At 38.4% G+C, this 24970-nt stretch overlaps 1 protein-coding gene across 5 annotated transcripts; it reads left to right on the forward strand.

Annotated features, from left to right (window-relative positions):
- The first annotated feature begins 11944 nt into the window (after window positions 1–11944).
- On the forward strand, window positions 11945–24963 carry VGlut (Vesicular glutamate transporter). 5 transcript variants are annotated; one of them, XM_017244366.3, is made up of 9 exons: window positions 11945–12031; window positions 12738–12964; window positions 13908–14333; window positions 18705–19035; window positions 19504–19740; window positions 20147–20797; window positions 20862–21047; window positions 21107–21322; window positions 21668–24963. In XM_017244366.3, exons 3-9 carry the CDS (start codon window positions 14284–14286, stop codon window positions 21911–21913), a joined length of 1917 nt encoding a protein of 638 aa, XP_017099855.1. In that variant the 5' UTR covers window positions 11945–12031; window positions 12738–12964; window positions 13908–14283; the 3' UTR covers window positions 21914–24963. The 5 variants fall into 5 exon arrangements, with proteins under 5 accessions (XP_017099855.1, XP_017099857.1, XP_017099858.1 ...); XM_017244368.3 differs by lacking the exon at window positions 11945–12031 and adding an exon at window positions 12415–12661; XM_017244369.3 differs by lacking the exon at window positions 11945–12031 and having other exon boundaries at window positions 12415–12968.
- Window positions 24964–24970: the final 7 nt, after the last annotated feature.

Consider the following 24970-nt stretch of genomic DNA (forward strand, 5'->3'; position numbering starts at 1 on the left):
TAATCATAAGGATCTGCCAACTATATCCGATGTTTGCGATATATATCCGGTTTTAACTGCAAGGGTATATAAACTTCGGCTCCGCCCGAAGTTAGCTTTCCTTTCTTGTTTATCTTACGAATAAGTAAAATAAACATTTAAAACTTTAAATAAATTTAAGGGCCAGTTTTTAAAACTTTCCGTAATAAGTTGCGAGTATGCTCGAAATTTTTAAGTTTATTTATGGAATCATATAGCATAGTTGATGGCATTTTAAGTACCAACTAGTCCATTTTAAATCATAAATCATGTTTCATTTCACTTCAAAGGTTAATTTATACTTCAGGTAAATCAAAATGATTAATGGCTAGTTCCTTGTCTACGTCCTACGCATTTAAACAGAAATGTAATAAAACCAGGAAAAAACAAACAATCGATGAGATTGAAGCATCCACAAAATCCAGCACCAAGTTGGCAAATAACAGGGCGTATTTCAGCTCCCTTCGGGATGCTTAAAAGTAATCAAAAAACTTTGTAAACGGCGACGGGGGCGGTGAAAAATTTGCATATGTCAACACTAAACCCCGAACAGTAGCAACAATTGGCCCGAACCGAAATTTATAGAGGTTGCAGGGCGGAGTAGAGGTTAAAGCGCATTGGAGCACAAGAGATACATTTGGCTGATGAACAAAATTGAAATGTTAATTACACGCCGAGTCGAAATGTTGGAGGTCCTGGGGGTTGGTTGGAAATTTCCCGGCTCGGATAGGCTTGGCAAACAGTTTAAAAAACAGTCGAGAGCGATGTTTAGACACTGGCTAAGCAAACAAGCTGGCTGGTTCGTGATTTGTTTGCTCAGCTCTTAATCAGACCGAGTTCTGAGCACTTTCCATGGACCAACTCCGATTTTGCCTCACAAGCCCAAGGTCCTGGAAGCTTAATATGCCATCGATAACCTCGGGCAGCAATATCAGTTGTGGGGCTAAACGGTCTGAGCCCAGGGATGTTCTGTAGTCCACAGCCTCCCCCGTGTCCCATTCAATCTGCTCCTTTTGACTTTGACGAGGTGTGAATGCCACCACAGCTTCGGCCTTTGTTTTATGCCTTCATCATTGTGGCATCCACTTGAGGTTAATTGAATTTCTTTGCCTCCTCGCCAAATTGAAAACGTTTTTTCCCCATTTAAGCTGGTTAGTGGAAGCGAATGGCTAAATGTGGGCATGGCTCGATAAAGGAATTATTATTAATTGCATCTGATTTTAATTGGAAAGTTTGCCGGCTAGGTAATTCACTTAGAGGTATCACAACTCAATTATCTACAAAAAGGACATGGAAATGCACTTTATGTTGAGTCTATGGGAGCAAACTGTAACGTTTTATGTATAGTTATAGTTTCTCTTCAAAATTAAATCAGAATTTATGAAACCAGAAAATATTGTACAAATTTAAACCCTAATTTTGTTATCCGTTCATCCCTTAGTCGAGTTTTCCAACTTTAGCGACACATTAAAAGAATATCCGCCGGCACGTGCCACCTCACTCAAGTCGGGTGATGAAAAATAAAAAACGGAAGTGCTTCTCAATATTCTGTAGTGGAAACTTGAGAAAAAGCGCGAAATTAGCATTTATTTTCAAAGAGCGTGTTTATTTGGCTATTTATTCAATTTTAATTTCACTTTTTTTCTTCAAGCATCTCCCTTAGAACAATCATGGGCTCAGAAGGAAGAAGATGCGATTACATTTAATTGAATTTTTTTCCGACTCTGTTTGCTTAAGAAAAGCCAAAAAAACAATTGGATGTATTGTATTACCAATAAGATGAAAAGCGGAAAAATAATCAAAAATGCGCGACGCAATTGGCAATATAAAAAAGAAAAGGCAAGAAAAGTCGAAAAACGTGATGCCGCAAAGTATTCAAATTTCGATTGGGGGATGGAGAATATTACAGGGACGATGGAGAGCTGAGCTTGTTAGGTTAAAGTTGTCTCATGCATTATTTATTCGAACTAACAAGCCGCAAGTTGTCATAAAAATCCGGCCTGGTATTACCTGTTGATGAACCGAAATACTAGTTTAACCCTCAATTACGAGGCCTCTGGGGTGAAATTGAACCACATGAGGGAGGGTTTGGTTTTATTCCGCTGTCGGTCCCTGAGGAGGGCATTAAAATTTTATCAAGTCAGCGACTGCCTGTGGAATCAAGAAGTACTTGGCACGTTAAATCAATTTGCCATTTTATAAATCTTCATTTCGCACCTGAAACGTGATTGCGGCATCCTGGCGGGCAGCAGCAGCCACAGGTGGTCCTGCGAAGGAGCGAAGCGGGCTTTGAGCTAATCCACTGGCGGAAACGTGACTCCCAGGAGCTCTTAAGGCTTTGCACTTTTATTTTTATATTTATTTACTTTTTGGCAAAACACTGGCAACTGGGCGTAAGCCCCCATGTAGTTTTCTCTTATTTGCATTGCGAACACATTTCAATTAGCTAAAATGTCCTGTGTTCACACCATTTGCCTGATTGTTTTCGTTGACCAAATGTGTGTTTTTGGGGTTCATTGCCCATTTGGGAGCATTTTTAATTTCTGTAATGCCTTTTGCGATCTTTGAATGGCCCAAAGTGCACTCGAGATGTGGTGGCATTATCATCGTCATGGGCAAATGTTACATTTTATTGTCGGCGACAGTCAGCTTTTAAGAAAATTGTACAATTGCATTATGACGCCGCACTGACCACTTGAAGGGCTCTAAGGATGCGAGCTCCCCCTTTGCTTTTTCAAGTTTAAAGTTGCTCCCTTTTGTCAAACGGGGGGCGGTCCTTTGGGCCACGCCTCGCCCAAAAGCGCAGTCGGCAGAAAGGGAGCTGTGTATTACAAATCGCTCAACGGGCGGCCCTCGAAGGACGACAGCCGATGCTTTGCCTTTTTCCAGTCGGTGGGTGGCATAATTTATGGCCGTCCAACGCTTCTCCTGCCCCTCGTCGTTCTCTGCCCCTGCTTACCCGCTCCTCTGCTGCGGTTATTAAAATGCTCAATGCTCTTACCCATACCAGCGCAGATCTACTCCTGTTTTCAGGCACGGACTCCTGCTCCAACTCCAACTTCGACTCCGGTTCCCATTGTCATCAGACAACTGCGAAAAAAGTGTAGCACACTTGTCGGCGCCGTCTAATGGCAACTGAAGTAGCGAGAGTACACTGGGATCAATAGTAAAATAAGTGGATTAAAATCACAAATGTTTCTATACGTATTCTTATACCCTTTTTAGTACCTAAACGAATCATAAATATGTCCTTCGAGCTTCGACGATGTAAACTTTTGGAATACATTTTACGCTTTATCTTAAACATTTCTAAGCTGATGTGTAGACAGATTATGTATTTATTAATTAGTGCTTTGATCTAAATCAAAATAAATTAGAAATTGAGATTTTAAACAAATATTTTGAGTAGATAATCATCTGAATAATGATTTTCGAAAATCGGGTCAGAGTTTGGTTGGCCAGTTTATTATGTAGAATTATAATACTCGAACATCTAAGGGAAGGCACCACATTCGCTGGTCGGGCAATTATAAACCAAGCTATAAAAAATGCCCTAAAATTAAACAACGTGGAAGGCCAACTTGAAATTGAATATTTTCTCTTAGTGAATAAAATAGGTTATTTCCTTAAAAAATCACTATATAACCACTGTGCTTTTAGAAGTCAAAGCTTCCTTTCCGTCTGATAATCAATAAAATGTTTTGGCATTTACTTTCATTGTTTGCTGCTGATGCTGCTGCTGCTATTGCAACGCCCCTGCTGCCACGCCTCTTCAGAAGGACTATATTTGCATATTTAGAGTGGAAGCTGGCAACCTAACGCATATTGCCGGCTTATATCCTGTCGATGGGCCAGCACATCCCTGCTCTCAAGTCCTTAGCACCGGGCGTGCCTCGTGAATTGTTTTACTGTCGTCGTTCATTTGAGTTGATGTCCCAAAGACCGGGGACACAACATAAAAGTCGTTTAATCTACTTAAGTCTTTAAGTTTAAAATCTTTCCTATCGGAAACTCAAAAAAACACCCTAAAAGAACTTAAATTTAATAAGTATTAAAAAAAAAACGAACAAAATATGGTAAATCCTCTGCTTACATTTTTCCCACATATTAGCCTTTTTTTTTTTAGAAACAAAGATAAATGAAACATAATTTCATTTGTGTATTACTCCTTATTTTTTTTAGTGTAGTATCCCTGCTAGATTGAGACAGCCGAGCATCCCCCTTTAAGACGGCGTTATTAATAGGGATTTATGGCGTATCGTTCAGCGTCTTAAGGCCGCTATTAGCGCACAAAGATGTAAACAAGATGGATAAAGCTGAGGGAAAACTTTCACGGAGTAGCAGTAGCAGGACGAACGGCTCACATGTCAATCAGGTCCACAGGACATCAAGGTAACAAAGCAGAAAAACGCAAATTTCATCTGCGGCAAAGACGGCAGCACCGGATAATTTCAATTAAAAATGCCTTTTGAAAAGGCATTTGCAGCGCTGGCCAGGCAACCATGACAAAACCTCATTGATGTCCTTGTTGCCGTAGTCAACTGCCGTATCAGCAAATTTAATCGGGGGTGGCACGCCGTCACCAGGAGCGGAGGGGTGGTGCAGCTTAATTGAGTTTCGCTTTGACGGCAACCGCATAAAAGGCAACAACTTTTAAGTTTTCGCATTCACAGCAATTAAAGCCCTGTGCCAACCGTCGGTGTTCCTGGAACTCAGCCACATGAAATTTAATATTTTTCTAATAATGGCAAAAACATTTTGTGGTTTCTTCACACAGATGACCAGAAGGTTCGAGATTTTGAAAGGTATGGTTGTAGAGAACTTTAGGACAAAGGACTTTATAAAATAAGGGCTGTATAAAATATAAATGCAACCATTTAAAGATATACTTACAAGAACTATCTGTTCTTACCAATGAATTATTGAAAAAAAGTCGTAAAATATTATACCTGGTACGCCTTACAGAAGCAGGTTTTTTTATTAATAAAGTTATGGGTTACTAAGAAATGTTGTCTTGTATTGTCTTTTATATTATTTCACTATTAATTTAAATATACGTTTTGTTTAATTATGGTAGAAAAAGGATTATGAGTTGGTTTTTAATACTTCAACCCCTCATGGGCTTGAATTTTTCACTTTCCCTGGCCAGTTTGTGGGGTGTATACTACAAGGTGTATGTGTATGGGAGTACTTTTCATGCTCATCATAAAGTTAACAGCCTTTGATGAGCTTGTTGTTGCGATGACGTTGCAAACAAATTTTCGCAGTTAACAATGGGCTTGTCGTCGCTTCTGTTCAGTCAGGGAGTCCACCACGCCTGTCATTTGGGCGCCGGGAGTTATTCTCCGGTCCGGAGTCATTTTGTCATCCGTCCGCCCCATCCTGTTGGCCCTCCCACCCAGCCTCGTCGTCTTCCTGGCTCTGATGATGCTTGATGGAAGCATAATTGATGCACTCGAGCGTAAGTGATTAGATTCATTATGATGCCCGGCAGGCAATGGCAACGGCGGGTCCTGTCCTGGCGGCGGTTTCGAAATGAAGAAAGGTATCAGGTGTCCAATATAAAACTTAAATACTTCATCAGTTTTTAATAAATTTAAAGTCCTGTAGTGTTCCCTAGCTAGGACTGCCTGCTGATGCTAAATGATGTGTGACAACATTTTTATTGCCCTTCCCCGCTCACCCCGGTTAGTGGCGGGCTGGTAGGGGTAAAAGCCAACGTACGCCAACATTAATCAAGACTTTCTGAAAAAGATTCAGATACACATTTATATTTATGCATTTTGAGGGTAAAACACAAAAAACCGACACACGCCTGGCGACAAAAGCATTTGCTTCCGGTATGCCGCCCGTCGTTCAAGGGGGTGGGACTGTGTTTTGTGGGTGGCCCGTGGGCGGAGGAGTCCTGTGCATTCTAGCTTGAAATAAAGTTGCACTGACTGACTGACTGACGCGTTTTGCCTTTTGTGTTTAGCTTTCATTGTTGGGAGCCAGGCGAAGAGAATAATATATTTCGAATGAATAAATATTTCGTCTATGACCCTAATGGATTTTATTGTTGCTATTCTTGTACGTCTGTCAAAGAGTTATTTCTTGAATGGCGTCAGATATGCTAATTTAAAGCCAAAATGTACTACATTATAATATATTTTTTTGACACTTGATCCTGAAAATTTTGTTTTTGTGACACGATAAAAATATGACACGTATAATCAAGACGATCATTGTCAGGGCTTCTGCCTGTTTCTTATTATATCTATTTCATTAATATTAGGAAAAATATGGCGATTTGACAGAAAGCAGCGAGCTTTTTGGACGAATCTAACTATAGGGTGGCTAAAATGTAAACTTTTGCGACAAATATGAGTTTTATAAAACTATTGTTTCCTAAATTTGTACAGAAACTTTACAGTTTAAAGACCTGATTTTTAAATGACATTCCTTTTTAAATCGGTTTCGAGATGGAGAGGCTTAAAAATACCGAATACTGCAATTGTGTCCGAGGGGCTAAGAAATAGTGTGGATCTGGAAAAGAGACTTTTTCGCGAATTTAGACTTCCAATCCGTAAAACTTTAAAAAATGCTCATCAAATTTAAAAATCAATAAATATTTTTACTTAGATTCATAATAAATGTCTTTTGTTTGTTTTTAATTATTTAATTAAATCCATTTTTAAGAACTTGCCGAATTTATTATATGAACAAATCTAGTTACGGGTTGACAAACGAATTTATAATTTCAAATTAAAAAATTCATGTTTTATGATTAAATTTTCGGGCAATATTGACCCTTTAGTTCCTGGTCTGATAACAATGTGACGAACTTGAACTGTTTGGGCCCATGGAGCGCTTTAGAGATTACCAACGCTCATCAGAACCCAAATTATTTTCGATTGGAACATTTCAAAATCTTTCGCGATTCAGATCAGACGCTTAAAATGAAATTCAGTTTTTACGTAATAGTTCTGTGTATTGCCATACACTGTGTCAGTGCATATACTCAGTCTCACAACGTATCTATTGTTCAAACCGAGCCAGATACGGATAACGATGCCCAAAAAAAGAATTGCAATGAATTTTGCCCTTCGTTCTATAATTCGATGTATAATTATATAAATTATTCTAAATTTTATTATGAAGCTAACATCACAAACACAAAGGCTGTAATTCGTAGGCAAAATAAGGAACTGGCAAGGCTAAAGATTTCATATGAAAGACTCGCTACAGACCTTAGAAATTGCAAAGCAGAGAGAAATTTTCCGACTGATCCGTCAAACAATCGGAGTGAAACATATCATAGCAAACTAAAGGATATGAAGGCCTTCGAAGGGCGCTGTGCCTCGTCCTCTGGGTGGATAGTGATTCAAAGACGATTCGATGGAAGTGTTGACTTTAATCGCACCTGGAATGAGTACAGAGAAGGATTCGGTATAATCGAACGAGAATTTTTCATTGGACTGGAGACACTACATTTGCTGACCAACAAGACAAAGTATGAACTTTGTGTGAGGATCGGAGATGCCGGAGGAGACTCCGCCTACGCCCACTATGACGAGTTCCAAATAGGCAGCGAAAAAGAATCTTACAAGCTCAAAGCCCTTGGAAAATATTCTGGAACCGCTGGTGACAACCTTAAATTCAGTAGGAACATGAAATTTTCAACAATCGATGAAGACAATGATAACTTCCAAGGACATTGCGCAATTTTAAACGGTGGATGGTGGTATAATTTATGTTGGCGCAGGTACGCATTAATGATATTCTAATAAATAAATTCAAACCTAAAATCATTTAAATCTCCAGTGCGCTGAATGGACCATATAGATTGGGTGATGACGAGACTGGAAAAGGAGTGAAGTGGTTATGGAAAAAGCAGTTTTACGGATCACTTGCCTTTGTTGAAATGATGATAAAACCTACATCGGCGAACCCTACTCCAAAATAACCAGATTAATGGTTCCGAATTTGAGATTTTATTAACCTTTATTCTTTTTGATTAGCAATGTATTCAAAATTGTTTTCCCAATATGAATTTATTGCCTGTCTGATTTTTGTTTATGATTTGGCTGTGGTTTCTGCATCCTGGTATCAAATTTTTTTCAAAATAGTGTAAATTAAAATCATTAGATTCCTAATATAAATTTGAATAGTTGCATAAGCCCCAAAAAAAAAAACATCAAAAAGGCTTAAATTGGGAAATATTTTTTATACCTAATTCTCAATACTTAAACGACATTCCTTTTTAAAATTGATTAATAGATGGACAAGATTTAAGATTTAAAAATAATACTTAAATACCATTAGAGATTTTCTTACTAAGTTCGATAAATAAACTTAGCCGTCAATAAATATTGTTATCATATTTTGAGAAAACCGAGAATATATTTCAAAAGTTCATGTGGATCCATGCTTTTAAAGAGAAATCCTTCAAAGACACCCCGAGTACCCCCAATCTGGTTCCGGGTTTCATCGCCTCCGTCCGTAGCTTCATTCATTCCTATCTCTCACGCTTCCAGCTATTTGCACACAAACAAAAATAAATATTAAATCTCAGACTGACGAAAGCGAAATCGCTTTGCACGGGAGACACCCCTCAACCTCCAGCCCCGGGGGCAGCCCACTCCCGGTCGCTTTGGATTTATTTTATTACTCGTACTATGTGGCACGCTTATCGACGAGCACACAGCGTTTAGTTTCGTGATTGAGTGGGTGGACATGTGGATTGACAGCGTGAGTCTGCCGGATCCACAGAAGCTCATCCGTTTCCCACCCTTCTCAGGATTCTGTCTTCAACCTGTGGGAATGCTTCTGCGGTGTTCGTTTGCGGAATCTAATCCGAGTATGGTTTCTGCTTTTAAAGTCTGTCCTATTTTCGGGTATTTCGAGTTGGTAATTAAAAACTCTGGGAAACCCTTTATTCTGCGGTAATCCTTTGGTGCCCCCGTCCACGATCCGGCCATAAATCACAAAACGAAAAGCCATACATCATAGACACCGTGGGGAATCCCCCGAATAGAAAGAAGTACACAATGATGACACGGCTCTGCCAAAGCAAAAAGCTGCAAAAGTTATTTTGTAATTAGTGCAAAAGGCAGCGACATCACCAGTTGACGGTTTGGGGAAAAAGGACACAGCAGGAGCAGCAGCAGAACAACAAGCCCAACAGGATAATGATGATTACGCTGGCGCAATGAAATTGAAGACGACTTTCGGCCGACGCTGCACTAATTACCGCTGACGCGTTTCTCGGCGGAGTAGGAGAGACGCAAAGCTACGACCAGGACACCACTCCCGATTCCTGGATCAGGATGAGAATCTCTAGCTGGGGCTGTCAACTCAAGTTTGACACTTTTTTGCTGACAATTTATGAGCACGCCCATAACAGATACAGACTCAGTGGTGTTTACAGTGGGCTTCAAAAGACTACAGAGTAGCAATGGTTTTACGAATGGTTTTCAATATTAATTAAATATATTATATCTTAATTATATATATCTTAATTATATAAATATTCATTAGTATATATTTTTGATAAAGATTTTAATCCTATTAAAGGTTGATCTTTAAAACTCCATACATTAAAACCATACTCCCTTGTATGGGTTTCAATCCATACTCCCCAATGATTGTTCTCACTTTTCCTTTTAATTGACTTTTGAAAATTAATTATCCCTAAGTTTCAAAGAGGTTTTAAATATTTTACAGAGTTTTTAAAATACATATAATAATATATGTATACATTTATTTTGCATTCTTTTAAACGACTAATTTGGAATATTCAAAATTCATTTATTGCAGTGCATATTAAGCAGTGCATAGAAAGCTTATTTCATGTTTTCTCCCACTGTGCACTGTGGACACAGGCTGACACTCGAGCCGCCTAACAACGCTGCCACTTAGTTTAGAGTTTTATGAGCGCAATTCGATTATTCTTCATTTACGTCAATCAATGAGGATGCTGCTCTTAGAGGCTGCTGCTAGAGCCTGGCCGCGCACCCTTAATCGCTTTGTTTAAATAACAAAACGCTGCCAAGAAAGGGAATTTTCCGAAATTTAATATCGAAGATGAGGTTTTTCTTGTGGCTGCCGTTTCTGTTACTGTTTTTGTTATTATTTTTATTTATTTTTTTTGTTTGTTATTGTTCCTGCCGCCGTCTTGTCTGCGAAAATGTCTGCCCTACAGTCTGCCGCTTCGTGTATCCTTTTCGATTGCGAAAATCCGTAGTGGATATGCTCTTCCTATTCTGTTGATTTTCATTTCATTTCCCAGTTCGGGTTTTCCTTTTTTCGTCCCGCTTCTTGTTTATTTCGCTTTGCTGTTTGCTTCTGCAATTTTATCATAGCTTTTGGCTGAGTTGCCTCTGTTTGCCTGTTTGCCGTATGCTTATGAGGGTTAGGTCCACGCGGCGTATTAGCAATGTTGCCAGGACATTTGAGCCTCTCCGGAAGTTGCAGTCGTCCCAGTGAGATTATGAATTGCCCAGCTTGAATGAAGTGTGGGAGTTCTAGCAGTTGCTCACACTGTTGACCGAGATTATTGGCTGCCCAAGTGGCAAAATACAATACTCATATACTTGGGTAAGAGGAACATAAGAGGAACTTTGAGGAACATAAGCGCTTAGAAGTTTCAAGGACCACCTCAATGACTTATTTTACTAGTCAGAGTTAAGGGGAAATTATTGAAAGGCTTGGTGGACTGGGAACTTCACAAAGTGCCTATAGATTTTGGGTTCAAGAGGATATTGGAACTAGTTTGGTTTAGTGGTCTTCAAATAAGGCTCTGTTTTTATTAGGGCGACCATTTTTAAGGCCTAGATAACATTATGTTAAAAAGATTTGAATTTATTATATTACCAAAATAAAGTAAAGGTAAAAAAAAATTTAAAAAAAAAAAAATTAAATTTTAGTGTTTGTAACATTTTGAAATGCAAAAAAAAAAAATTTCAAAGATAAGTAAAATTTAATTCAGGATTCAGAAGTAGAAATTCAATTAATTTTACTTCAAGATTCAATATTTAATAATACCTAACTATATTTTCCAGTACTGATGTTTATAAATAAGTTTCTTTAGTTCTCAGACCATTTTCCGTGGGTATAAATATATATTTCTTACTTATGTGTATAGAAACAAAGTAATCTAAGTCAAAATAAATTAAAGAATCGAGAAACACTTGATGAATTTGTATTGGAAAGCTATTAAACTATTATTTTTAGGTAACAATTTTCGAACTATTTTGAAGTTCGAAACACACAAAACTAATATTTAAAGTTAAAAATTAAATATAAAATGATTAAAAAATTATGAAAAAGAATAGAAATGACCAAAACTATGAAAAATAGATTGAAGTACTTAAAGTCACTGAAAAAAAATAAATATCCATGCAATTATGTCCAAAATTGTTGGCCATTTGAATTATGTAGGAATTATGTAGAAATAAAATCGATGCATGGTTTTTGGCACATCAACCTTAAATCGTAGATATTTCCAGCTTGAAGGATTTTCAGGCCCCTCAAAATCCCGCAGAGCAAAAATTCAAAATGGCCGAAATCGAGGAGAATGTGAGACTGTGAGCGTGGGCCTGGCGAAAAACAAAGGAAATGTCCTGGCAACATGCTAACAGTATTTAACGCACGACTGAGATTCACGGACAGGCAGCCCACCCATTTACCGGAGAGGAGAACTTTCCCGGAATCCGATTGGTTCTTGCCAGCCAGGTGGTTCAAAGTGCCCCGACTACCGAAAGGACTCGCTTTGATACTGTTGCCATCCACCCTCGACCAATGCCTGAGACGAAATTCCGGCACAGCCCGATCCGGAGCCCTGCACCTGCGCAGCTCTGTCCGTGGAATGCTTTTCACCACACCCAGCCGACACTGGGTTCGAGCGAGAGGGGATGCGAATGTCCTTTGGCAGGACTATCCATCCGGGCAGACAAGAAAGGCGAATGCGAGCGCTGTTAGTTTCACTTCGTGCGTTGTCCTGCTGAGGCCAAAGGCGAGCCTGGTGTTACGGGTATATAGCAATAAAATATATCTAAATAGTTAAAAATAAATTAAAATATAAAATTAAAAATAGCTAAATAATACTACGAAATTAATCATTATTCGAAAACGAGTTCTAAGCCTTCGAAAAATTCAGTTAAAATCCATTTTTTGTGTCTTGAAGGGCAAAAAGGCTCACGTGTTCCAGGGGTCGAAAAATTCCAGTGTATATACTACGCCCCTTCATGGAGGGTTGGGGCGTGGGTTGGCCCTTAGGCCCCCTCACCCTCTACCCTACATATACTATGTAATACAATGTATATGTATGGCTTTCCAGTCGAGGTCTCAGCAGAGATGGCGGCTTATGTATCCACGGCCACCTGGCCTTCGACGCGATCCTCTGCGATTGAGGTCCACAACGCGGCTGAATGTGACCTGGCTGTCACACAGTCTTCAGACAGAGTTCGATTCGGATCGCCATCGTCCTCGTCCTCGTCGGGGTCCTGGTCTGGTCTTGGTCGTCGTCGTGCCGTCGGTCTCGTGGTCAAACTCTGTCTGAATGTTGTCGTCCCCACATTCTAAGTTTTTAATTGGTTTATCCAAAGTTTTTGCTTTGGTTTCTGGTTTTTATTTTTTTCGGGGCGTGTGTTGCTCAGAAAATGTGAGAAGGATCTCCAATTAAAAATATCACCAGACTTTAATACCAAATATATGTCTAATACCGATTTCCATTGCAGCGTATCGCGTAGTGCATAATAATCAAGCTATATCTGTTATCTGTGTACCTTATTTGTGATATCCTAACCAACAACAACAAAATATATTACTTAACAAATTTTGTTGCCTAATACGAGAATTAATTTAAGCCATAATAACTAAAAAGAAGTGTTCTAAGTTTCAAAGGAAAGACGCTTACATAATCGGGAAAAACGTCGAAATGGATTACGTAACACTTTGGCAGCACGTAAGTAAGGTCAAAATTACAGACGCTTTTGAAGGAAGACTTGGAATTGGAATCTTTTTTTCTTATGTGGAATTTAGTTTAGCTTATTTAGTTATTTTTTTAGTTTAGTTTATTTTAGATTATTTTTTAGTTAATTTTTTTACATTATTTAAAACCTGATATGAATCTATAAAACTAAAAATCAATTTATTTCGATGTTTCCATTTTATTTGAATATTTTTAAAAATTTACATCCATTTAGGAGATGGTATCTAACAGTTACATTCTTGGATTAAAAAATGGATCAATAAATACATATGTCGGCTATATCGGCTATATATTGTAGCCTTATCGTTCTACGGCTACGGCTTTTTGTCATCTACATACATATGTACTTGCACTGCCGTTCACAGTGATATAGTACATTTCACAGTACATTTATTTTCAAAGTTTTAAAAATTGGTAAATTTTGCAAAAAATGGTTTGAAAAGAAATTTTTGAAACACAAATAAAATTTCCTTGTCTTTTTTATTTTTCTTTTAGAGAAACTAAAAGAAAAAAACTTTAGAGCAGTTCTGATTCTTAGAATTAAAAATAAACTTTTATCTTCAACAAAAAATACCGCTTTTTTTTAGACCGTTCTTATTCGTGTTTTCAAAATCTGCAAACATAGAATTCAACTCTTTTTTTTTGAAACTTGATAGTCTCTAATGAAGCATAAATAGCAATCAAAGTTGCTAACAAAGCCAGAAATATTTACAAAACGCTTTCCCGGCTCACCATGTCCTGTTCCCGGATCTCATATCCCCAATCATCCCCTTTCGCCTGCCAAGCAAATTTATGAACATAAGCCGCTTACACCGAAATGTGCAAAATGCCGAAATTATGCCAGACTTTTTCTTATCAGTCGGGGAACACAAATTGGTGGACCCAGATTAATAACTAGTACACATCTCTATTGCAGGCACTGTGAATGAAAATGTAACAATTTACCGGCGGCAAAAGTAACGAAGGACAAGCTGAAAATCAAAAATAGATGGCGGCCAACTAAAGAGACCCCTCTGAGCGAAACGAACCAACCCGAAAATAGAGTCATCAAATTTGTGCCGGCTTCACGGAAATTAACCGCCGCCGATTCGCTACGCTTATATACACGGCAATCCGCCGTGAAGTTGGCTACAAAAATCCGTGTACATTTATGCGCACAAGTGATAACAGCGGAAAAGCCATCGAAGCACGACAGACGCTGACTTAGGCGGACTTTGCGATCCAGATCCCAAGGGGAGGTCGAGTTCAGGGAGAAGCGCTTGGCGGGAAGAAGGTTCTAGGACAGCAGCAACATGAAGGGATTGACGGCGTTTAAGGAGAAGGCCACGGGCGTGTTTGGCGGGTGAGTTTGAAAAGCGATTTTTATTCATATGACAGAAAAATGAATATGATTCATTTTATTCATAATCCAAAAGAATGAATAAAAAATATGGAAAGTCAACGAGGCTTAAAAATATTTATTATCGTGGAACCTTGTCAACAATTCAACAATTTCTAACATTGCTAAACTCCTTCTTTTTTTTATAAATTTCTTCGGACTATAGATAAGCATTTAAGCCAAGAAACATACAAGTTAAAAACCTATAATTTATTTTTAATTAAAATCAAAATAAAACCCTCTCTAGCCAACAAAACAAAACCCAAAAGCCGTGAATGAAATATGGTTGCAATCAAAAGCAATAGACCTCAGTAAGGATAAAAAAATTTTAATTTAACGCAAGGCTGGTCATCTCACCAGGTTGATTGAACTGGACCAAACCAAAATGGCCATAGCGAATGGAGTTCTTATTTTTATATAGAATGATGATGTGCTAAGCCCGGAATAGCCGGCGTCGCCAAACTTGGGCACGTGGCGTTGCCCGGAAAGTTGTAAAATTATTGGCATGCTTAACAAGTCATTAAAGACGTAGATGGCAGGACAAGGGGGTGGCAGGACCTTCCAGGACTTCCAGTGCCGGTGACAATAGACGCGTTGGCATGCCAACGAAGCACACCGATGCCTCAGGAATTCCGGGCACGTTGCCGTAGCCAGCACGTGTCCACACGGAAGCTTTAACTCCGGCACTTCGGATTCGAAAGTCGGCACTCTCAAACACAATAAAGGTTCTGAAATGTGCACACATATTGAACGTGGGTGGGGGCATGCAACACTCCGGCGTTTAACTGATATCTCAAGGACCTTGGGCGTAAATTAGAAATTGGAACAATAGGTGGGCACATCGCTTTCATTAAGGAATGTGTTGCATACCAACGAAGGGCTGCAACGAGGGCCCACGCAAATGAAATTGATTTTTACGAGCCAGTTGCGTGGGCGGCTCGTCTCTGCCGCTGAAGTTCTCGAGTGCCACTTGGCGCAAAGAAATTGAAATGCCTCACCCTGGCAAGGAAGCTGGAGCAAGTTGAAGAAGTTCCTTTATCCTTGCCAGTGCCAGTGAAAATGAAATTAGAATTGTCATTGAAGACGCGGTCGTGTAGCTGACAACCAGCCACCACCAAGATTCTCCGATGTCAAGGCAAACAAACTAATACACTCCATAATATAAACGCTAACATAGATATCTGCGGCTGTGGCCCATTTACATTTAATGGACGCGTTTTGTGGCAGTCTTAAAGGCGAGAAGGAGCTGCTGCGAATCCTTCGTCTGTGGCGCCAGTTAGCTATAATCTAGGCGGCGCCAAAAAGTCTGCAACATTTTTACTGACTATCAAGATACCCGAATGAAAGCCAAGGCGAAACTTCAGCGCCTCAGATACATAGTTTGGCGAGACTTCAAAACAGAAAAAACAAATTGTGGGGGAATAATAAAAACTATTGAACAGACACGGACAAAATGCTCTCACCAGTTTTTCATTTTAATTTTATCAAATTTATATTTACAAAAAGTGTAGTTAAGGCTTTTAATGAATGGCTTTACTCGAGTAACTTGAAGTTATGTTACCTATTTTGGCGCTATTTTTTTAAGTATGGTACAAACCAATTTTTCCAGCAAAATATGAAAAAAATATCTCTTAAAAATGCTATGTTTTCGGTTCTTTTAGAATACCATTGGCCTAACAAACTACTGTGAGATCATTTTTCAATATAACTTTTGGGAAATCCAAAAAAGGTCCACAACAAGTTCTTAAAGTGATTTTAAGAATTTTTAGCTTATTAAAATTTTTATAGTGATTCTACACACGTTTCAAGAATGGCTTTAGTTAGTGATTAGAACTCATTGTATATGTATACGATTTCAAGTGAAACCATGAATCAGATTATGACTTTCAATCTAACAAGTCTTGCGGTTTGGCGAAAAACCAAACCTTCAAATTCAGTCGATCCAAGCATGTCGCCAAAGATTGTGATTTTTTTTTTCTGTGCCAGCGTTTTCCTGGGAATCGCCAGCGCTAACATTTTAAAGACAGGACCACAAAAGCCATTTAGTCAGGAAGTAAGTTAAGCACAAGGAAATATTGCAAGTGCGCATTTTGAATTCTTGTTTTTTTAGACAGCTGCTGGTAGCCATCAAGAAAACTTAGAAATCCCAGGACGTACTTCTGGTAGTTCTATCGCTAGCAGTCCTGCTCCTACTGCAACTCAAAAACCTAAAAAAATGGTCCTATACACCCGGGATCAGGAAGAAAACTCTGAATGGGGACTATTAAATCGCGATTTGGGAAGGATTTTATTTAAATTTTAACTGTTACCCTGATAAGTTTTAATCTGATAAAATCTTTAAAATAATTATACAAGTATTTTCGGAAAAAGTTCATCAGTAATAAATATGAGGCCCATGTCTTGAAGGGCGTACAAAATTGGCATCAGCCTTAAAGTCGGTCAAGGCAAAAGACCTTTTTTTTTGGAAATTTTTTCTTTGCTCTTGATCCTGCGGGTCCTGCGTGACCAGACAAGGGTAGCTTTGGCGTCAGACGGCAGACGCTTGAGTTATGTGACAGTCGGCGTCTTCGATGGCAAAGTTATCCACTGTAGTGGCTTGTTTTCGGCTGGTGGCTGCTTATTAGTTTGTATTGCTTACTTATCCCGTCTTTGTCCCCGGATATTTATGAAGAAAAATGACTAAGGGGGAGTGGAATGAAATGGAAGTTAGCTCAGGCCTGGTGTGTCACTTATCCTGGGTAAATGGCTGGATGGGGATTTAGTTAGGACTGGTTAGGTCACCTAACCTTCACCCCACTCCGCATTGCAGTTAACCCACAACCATTCCATCCATCAATCAGTGGCTGACAAGTTCTTTTCACTGTTTACCTCTGAAATCAAATCTGGAAATGCGATTTTAGATTGTCACCTGGTTCAATCAACTTTAAATACCCGAAAGCAAAGCTATCAGCACTTAATAAAATTGAATTTTATTCCGACAAACACAAAAGGGAACTCCTCTCAGGAATTCCTCCCCTTAGTCACCGCAATTCCTTCGGGACCTTGGCGAAAAACAACAACCACCTTGGATTGGGTGGGTATTGGTGGGGGTTACGGCAGCTGTTGCTGTTAACAAGCCAGAAATATTTGTGTGTTTTCACGCCCCTCGTTGACCTGTTGATTTGGCTTTTAAGCAGTCCTAATTGGCAAGAATTATGAACCCTCAAATGTAGAGGCTAGATAAGAACTGTTCAGAAAACTCTTAGGCTTTAATCACAAAGAGTCACATCTCTTTAGCTTTTGGAAGAATCTACCAAAATATATGTGTGTGTTCTCTTGTTGACAAAAAACTGGACCAGACCTTTACTCTTCGAAAATTACACTAGCTTACAAAATTCGTTAAAAAAGATACCACAAATTTTAAATAATAATACACCATTTTTACTTAAAATTTTAACACTCAACAATTACTACTTAAAAAATATTGTTAAATATTTACATTCTAGCATTATTGTATATTAATTATTGGTAAAATTGGTATATTTATATGATTTTGAAAATCTTTTTAAAAGTCTTTTTTTTTGGTACAAGAAATGAAATTTAAACAAAAAAATTTTGTTAAAACCTATTTTTTCTGACTTAATCAGAAGTAAGCTTATATTATAATAATAACAGAATATATTTCCAAAGGCACCTTTATTATTGTGTTAACTAGTGTTGGTATAATATAGGTATTCAAATATTTCAATTTTATAAATAAAATTGAATAGAACTCACAGATAAAAAAGCGTCACGGGAAACGGTCGTATTTTTACTTGCTCTTTGCGGATGTTCTTTTATAAACTTAGCTTAATTGTATTTTAAACATATAAAATACACATATATTAATTATAATAAACATATAAACAATAAACACATAGTAATAAACATATATTAATTTATGTTAATTAAAAACTGTATGTGCGCGTCTCCAAGAGATTTCAACAAATAATTATCACTATTTATTTGACAAATACAATTAAAGACTCCACACGGTCTTCAAATCACAGTTTTTCTTTTAAAACTCTTGTGACAAACATTTGCTGAAGAAATTTATTTTAATTTTTATATTATTAAAGCAAATGCTTTACGACTTGAGAAATTTCTGCAAAACTAAAAATGAACTCTAAAAACCCAGAAAACGTGTCTTGCATTAGTGATTTGTGTTCAGCAAATACAAAAGAATGTGTTCAGGATGAGGGAAGGTGAGAGTAGATTAGGTATAATTTTAAAACTAAATAGTTCAAGAAAGTTATCCATATATACCTCCCATATACCTTTTTTTACTTTATTTCATTGTCTTTCCTCATAATTTAGCCTAAAGCCAACCATGGAGAAGTTCGAGATCTCGCAGAGCTACCATGGCGGTCACGGCGGCTATGAGGAGATGGAGGGAGGTGAGCGGGAGGGTCGCGGACCAGGGGGCGGCCACGCCTACGACGATGACGACGATCGCCCGGACTCGCCCGCCTCCTTCGAGGAAATCGAGCGGCCGCCGCTCCGGAAGATCGACAAGTACTGCAAGGCGGAGTGTCCTTGCATGCCGGCCCGGTACACCATCGCCACCATGGCCTGTGTGGGCTTCATGATTGCCTTTGGAATGCGTTGCAATATGTCGGCCGCCAAGCTCAAAGGAGAACATAATGGAGTGAGTGATTAATTATATATATTTTATAAGAGAAACAATTTAAGGCAGCTCCAGGAACAATTGAATTTTAAAAAGTGTGATTTCTTCTGTGAAATACGTGCTTTAAAGACGTTTTCAAAATTCCTGAAATAAGATAGATCTATCTTTTTGCTAAAACTTGTCTAAAATTATATTACACTCAATAAATTCTTTTCGCATCTGTCACATATTAAACTCACACAACAAAATTAAATGAGCATCCAAAGAGCCAAACAAATTCGCTTCGTTTGGCGGAAAGCCGTTGTCAATTAGGGTGTGTGCCAGGATATCATATAAAAGTCACACACAAAAAACCACGCCCACACACAGTACACAGTTCGAGGCACATTTGAAATGCAGAGCCAGAGCTCGTTAATAAATGCCTGGAGCTGTTTTTAATGATTTCTGAGAGCTGCCATTCAAAGTCACTAACCCCGGATGTACTTTCAGACCGTGTTTATGAACTGGACCGTTGCCGTGGAGAGCCATGTGGACTCGTCCTTCTTCTGGGGCTATCTGGTGACGCAGATTCCCGGCGGCTTCATCGCCTCCAAGTTCCCGGCCAACAAGATATTCGGCCTGTCCATCGTCAGCTCCGCCACGTTGCATCTGTTTGTGCCCTTTGCCATGACGCTGATGCACGGTCATGTGGTGATTTGTGTGCGCGTGCTGCAAGGACTCTTCGAGGTAAGGACAACCCATCTAACCGGCTAACCAAATTCGATTTTGCCACAGATCAAAGCCTGGGATTACGGCTGCGTGATGTTGCGAAAAAAAAAGGGGAAGCTTCCGTCTAAGGAGGGGGGATAGATTTTCCTTTATGATAAAGCAAATATGTGAAATGGAAACATGTCCTAAGCTTTCACATGGGAAGGAGGACATCCCTGCCCGGCAGAGAAAAAATAACAAAAGCATTTATTTTAATGCGATTTCTTTGTGTTATTGGGGAGTTTGTCATTTCTTTGCTGCTCGGAGGGGGAGTTCTAAGGAAGAATATATATCCTATGTATATATGTATCTGAATATATATCCTATGAATTTTTAGATGTTTTTAGTTTCTAAGAAACCCATTCTTTAACCCCTTATATTACAGGGCGTTACGTATCCGGCTTGCCATGGCATCTGGCGCTTTTGGGCACCCCCCATGGAACGTTCCCGACTAGCTACGTTGGCCTTTTCAGGCTCATATGCCGGTGTGGTGGTGGGACTACCCCTCTCCGGACTCCTGGCGGATGCCGTCGGCTATCAGGCGCCATTTTATGCCTACGGCGTGTTCGGCATCATTTGGTACATGTTCTGGATTTGGTTGTGCTTCGAGAACCCGCGCAAGCATCCGGCAATTAGCATTCCCGAGCTGAAGTACATTGAGAAATCGCTAGGCGAGTCGGCTCATCCCACGATGCCTTCACTGAAGACAACGCCCTGGCGGGAGATGATGCGTTCCATGCCAGTGTATGCCATCATTGTGGCCAACTTCTGCCGCTCCTGGAACTTCTATCTGCTGGTTCTGTTTCAGTCATCGTTCCTCAAGCACAAGTTCGGCTTCAAGGTGGAGGAGGCCGGGTTTGTGGGGTCGCTGCCCCATTTGATTATGACGACGATAGTGCCCTTCGGTGGTATGCTGGCGGATCATCTACGCAAGAACGGTATCCTCTCCACCACGAATGTGAGGAAGTTGTTCAACTGCGGCGGCTTTGGCATGGAGGGTCTGTTTTTCCTCTTTGTGGCACATTCCTCAACGGCGGTGGGTCAATAAAATATCTATTCCTATTACTTTGGAGCCTTTTAAAACAATTTTATCCTTTCAGACGGGTGCCATGTTTGCCCTGACCTGTGGCGTGGCCTTCAGTGGCTTTGCCATTTCCGGCTACAATGTCAATCACCTGGATATTGCTCCCCGGTATGCTAGTATTTTGATGGGTCTCTCCAACGGCATTGGCACCTTGGCTGGAATCATAGTCCCCTATGCTCTGGATGGTCTTATTCAAGCTAATGTAAGTGCTCACCAGCCTTTGTAAAAATTTAGTTTTATTTATTTAAAAATTAATCTTAGCCCACCGGCTGCTGGACCACTGTCTTTACCTTGGCCGCCTGTGTTCATCTGATTGGCTGCACTTTCTATGGCATCTTTGCTTCCGGAGAGCTGCAGCCGTGGGCGGAGCCGCCTCCGGAGGAGCAGCAGGTGTGGGCACCGCCGGCGGGCGCCATTACCAATACCGATCCCAGCCAGGCAGGCATGGTGGGCAACTACATGAAAGAGACTTCATTTGTGAGTGAAAAAGTCTGAAATATTTTATTGCATTTTTCAAAGAATTTGTTATATTTTATTTATGGTATGATTTTGTATATTTTATGAACTTATTTATTTATTTAAAAACTTGAGTTGTTTAAGTTTGTAATACAAAAATGTTTATATAAAATAAAAGTACACTAATTTTGTTTTTTTCGATTAAGTTATTTGTTGTTTTAGGATTGGGGAGTGAGTGAATCATTAATAACTATAATTTCCCGAAATATTATTAGCTTCATTTTCTCTGTGCCAATTCAATAAAATGTATAAAAATTAGTAACGATTCCTACTCTGATCGAATCCTTTGATAATTCCATATTATAGGGTGCACCCGAGTACAATGAACAGAGCCAAATGCAGCAATCGGGTGCTATTAGTTATGGCGCCACCGGGCACGTGGCCAACAATCCCTTCGCTATGGCCGCCGCGAGTGGTCCCATCGCCGAGGAAGATGCCCCGCCGTCGTACGGCGACGTGACCAACACGTATGGCTACACGCAAGGACAACAGCCGGAGGCGGGTCAGATGCCGTCCTACGATCCGCAATCCTACCAGCAACAACAGCAGTAATGGGTCACAAATACATATATCATAGCTTTTAGTTTGTAGTGGAAATTGTTTGACGTTTATTGTTTGTTCTTGGTGTGTCGTTAAAGTTCACCTCCTATAACCTCTCACCCACCCATGAACCCTTCCCTCCCACTCTCCCCCTTTCTCTTTCTCTTTGTTGTTGGGGTAGCTGAAAGGATAATACGGCCTTTTCATAAAAATAGATACAATTAACAATAACTGAGACAAAGGAGTAAAATGTTCTATCGAATTTTCAGCGAATAGACTCAACACGCCACACTAACACAATGAAACTATGTACCTAACAGAGAAACTACATATGTATCCGCATGTTAGTCCGCATTTAGCACACACACCCACACACATACAGATAGAGAAACTGGCCTAAAGCATATACTAAATATTTAAGCCATGGCTAACGCGAATTTCTATTTACAAGCTCCAATAAAAGAAAAAGGAAAAACAAATTGCAAAGCAATAGGAAAATCACAAGAAAGGGAATTAACTGGAATATAAAATAATTGTATATCACAAACCACATAATCCAGATACGCACCACGTTTCCAAAATGAATACTATAATTATATTTGAATCAACATATACTCGTACGTATATAAAATATATACTGAAATATACATACATATATACATATATATATATAGCTAACTAATTATAATTGTTGTTAACTATTAACTACGAGGCCAGTGGAAGGGCGAAACTGTTTTATTACCGTTGAAGATATTATATCCTTGGCGCAAGGATCAGCCGGAACTGGCTGCTATTTCCGAGCACGAGAACATTTTAATCAAATCTAAGCAATTGTTGATGTTCGGCACGAATGATAACCATAAAATTGAAACTAGCTAATCGAGTATACCTAAAAGTATTCTACAAATAACAAGTAAACTTTAGTTGAATGACGAAAGCACAATACACAGGTACATATATAGTGGTAGGAGCCTATAACCTCAGACTTGGTCTTCATAAGCTCGGACAGGATTCACTTTATTACACAAGTACTTCCCTTTTTTCGGTTACAGGATAATAATCTTTTCAAAACTATAATTTCCTGTGAATCCAATAAATAACTAAATATTATATTACTTATTAAAAATCATTAAATCTCTCTAAACAATTAAATTTATAAAATTTAACATACTTTGTGGATTATATTGTACATAAATTTAGCAAATCAGTAGTTACATTTTTAAGTTTTTATTTCAGTTATGCACCAAACTTTAATTTAAGAGCACAAATTTAACTATTGAATCGCACCCTCGACTATCCTTTGTTTTGATTTCATTAAAATGCACTATTTATTATGGTTTTCTTTTAGTTTTCTCCATAATATGCATTACATTACTGCCAAATATGAAACTTAGAGTGTTCTTTTGAACATGGAACTCTTTAAAAATTATTTGTATCGTGTGTACATTATCCTTAAAGTATTATACTAGATAAAATTATGAATAACTATTTAAAGATAACTCAAATTATTCACAATTAAATCACTATGTATTAAAAATGTGAAAATTTTCTAACTAAAAGAGTCAATTCTTACCCGTAATTTGTACAGAGCAGCGAATAAATACTCAAACATATATTCATACTCATAGCTACTTAAAAATAGCGCTTAAACATATATTCAAATTTTAACTATAGTATCGTAGGCGGGAGTCCCTTGGAACAACCTTCCAGTTGCATTTTCCCTATGATACAGGTTAGCAATAAATACTGCTTGTGAAAGCGACAATACCTAACAAATAAGCTTAGTTAATAAAAAAAACATATATTTAATTAATATTATTTAAATCAAGTCATATTATTTCGATTATAGGCGAGAGTTTTTAGTGCTTTTAGAGGGCAATAGAAACAGATTTTGGCCACGGGGCGTATGTGTAATATTAATCTAGTTCAAACTCCATTCTGTACATAAGGTCATAGAAACTACTTACTCATATGTGTACTTTTAAAATCGAAAGGATGGCAGGATACGAGACTCCTAGTGGGTCTCACCTGTTCAGAGTTTATTTCCGTTTTCGTTTTTGAGAGATACTCGAAGCTCTCGGGGCTGTGTGGACAATAATAACATTAGATATGTTAACCCAAAAGCCACGGTTAAAATATTTGCTTACGTACAATATATATAATTAACTCACACTATTTACCATAAAAGGAAAGTTTGTAAATAAGAATATATTTATGTAACTCGTAGCCCAATGCCATCAGTAAATGCTTTTGTGAGTAACTTAAGTGTACATAAAGTGAAACAAAAATGAAATGAAAGCCAACCACTATATAAGCATAATAACGTTAAACTATAAAAAATAACTACTCCCAGTCTAGCGTATTTTAGCCAAACTAAAATAATGTTAACAACGCCGAGCAAGCCATTCAAATAAACGCATATACTTTCATTGAAAAAGAATATTAGGCGCACAAGTACATTATACACCGGACAAATATACACAACCAGTATAAGATAAGATATAGACGTTCGATCCATTCAAAACCAATGTCTTCGGCCAGCCGTAGGGATATACTTTACCCGTAAACTATACAAAATTAATCGTTTAAACTTTAAACTATGTAAATATTTCGAATCAATAAAACATTCTTTGTGTTTACTGAGAGAGTACTGTATACAAATTATTAAATATTAAATCAAAATTAAATATATGAGATCCCTTTTCTGGCAACACCCGCCCACGTTGTATAATTTGAATGGTAGTTAACCTAAATTATAAAATATACGTATATATTTCAGTGTGCTCATTCAAAACAAAAAATATATTCCGAAAAAACAAATACGAAAGACTCCAGTTCAATAGACAGCTATTTATTTAACAATATACATAATTGAAAGTTTAATTGGCAAAACATAAAAAATCATATTCGTTGAAACAGTTTGGATGATGATGTTACTTACAAGGGACAAGAGCCCCTAAATGCCTATACAAATCCCATATTTAAAGAACATGAAAAGCAGCAACAAAATTATAACTAAAATGTATTTGGAATTCAATAAAACGAACATGTTAAAAATTAAATCCTATT

The sequence above is a fragment of the Drosophila bipectinata genome, chromosome 2L (assembly GCF_030179905.1).
Source record: "Drosophila bipectinata strain 14024-0381.07 chromosome 2L, DbipHiC1v2, whole genome shotgun sequence".
In the NCBI taxonomy this organism is placed as follows: Eukaryota; Metazoa; Arthropoda; class Insecta; order Diptera; family Drosophilidae; genus Drosophila; species Drosophila bipectinata.

Bases quoted from the DNA above. Each gene is read 5' to 3' on its own strand.
- VGlut (XM_017244366.3), top strand. From the start codon at position 14,284: ATGAAGGGATTGACGGCGTTTAAGGAGAAGGCCACGGGCGTGTTTGGC. The intron at 14,334-18,704 runs GTGAGTTTGAAA...CTCATAATTTAG, and splicing joins GCCACGGGCGTGTTTGGCGG to CCTAAAGCCAACCATGGAGA. The intron at 21,323-21,667 runs GTGAGTGAAAAA...TCCATATTATAG, and splicing joins ACATGAAAGAGACTTCATTT to GGTGCACCCGAGTACAATGA.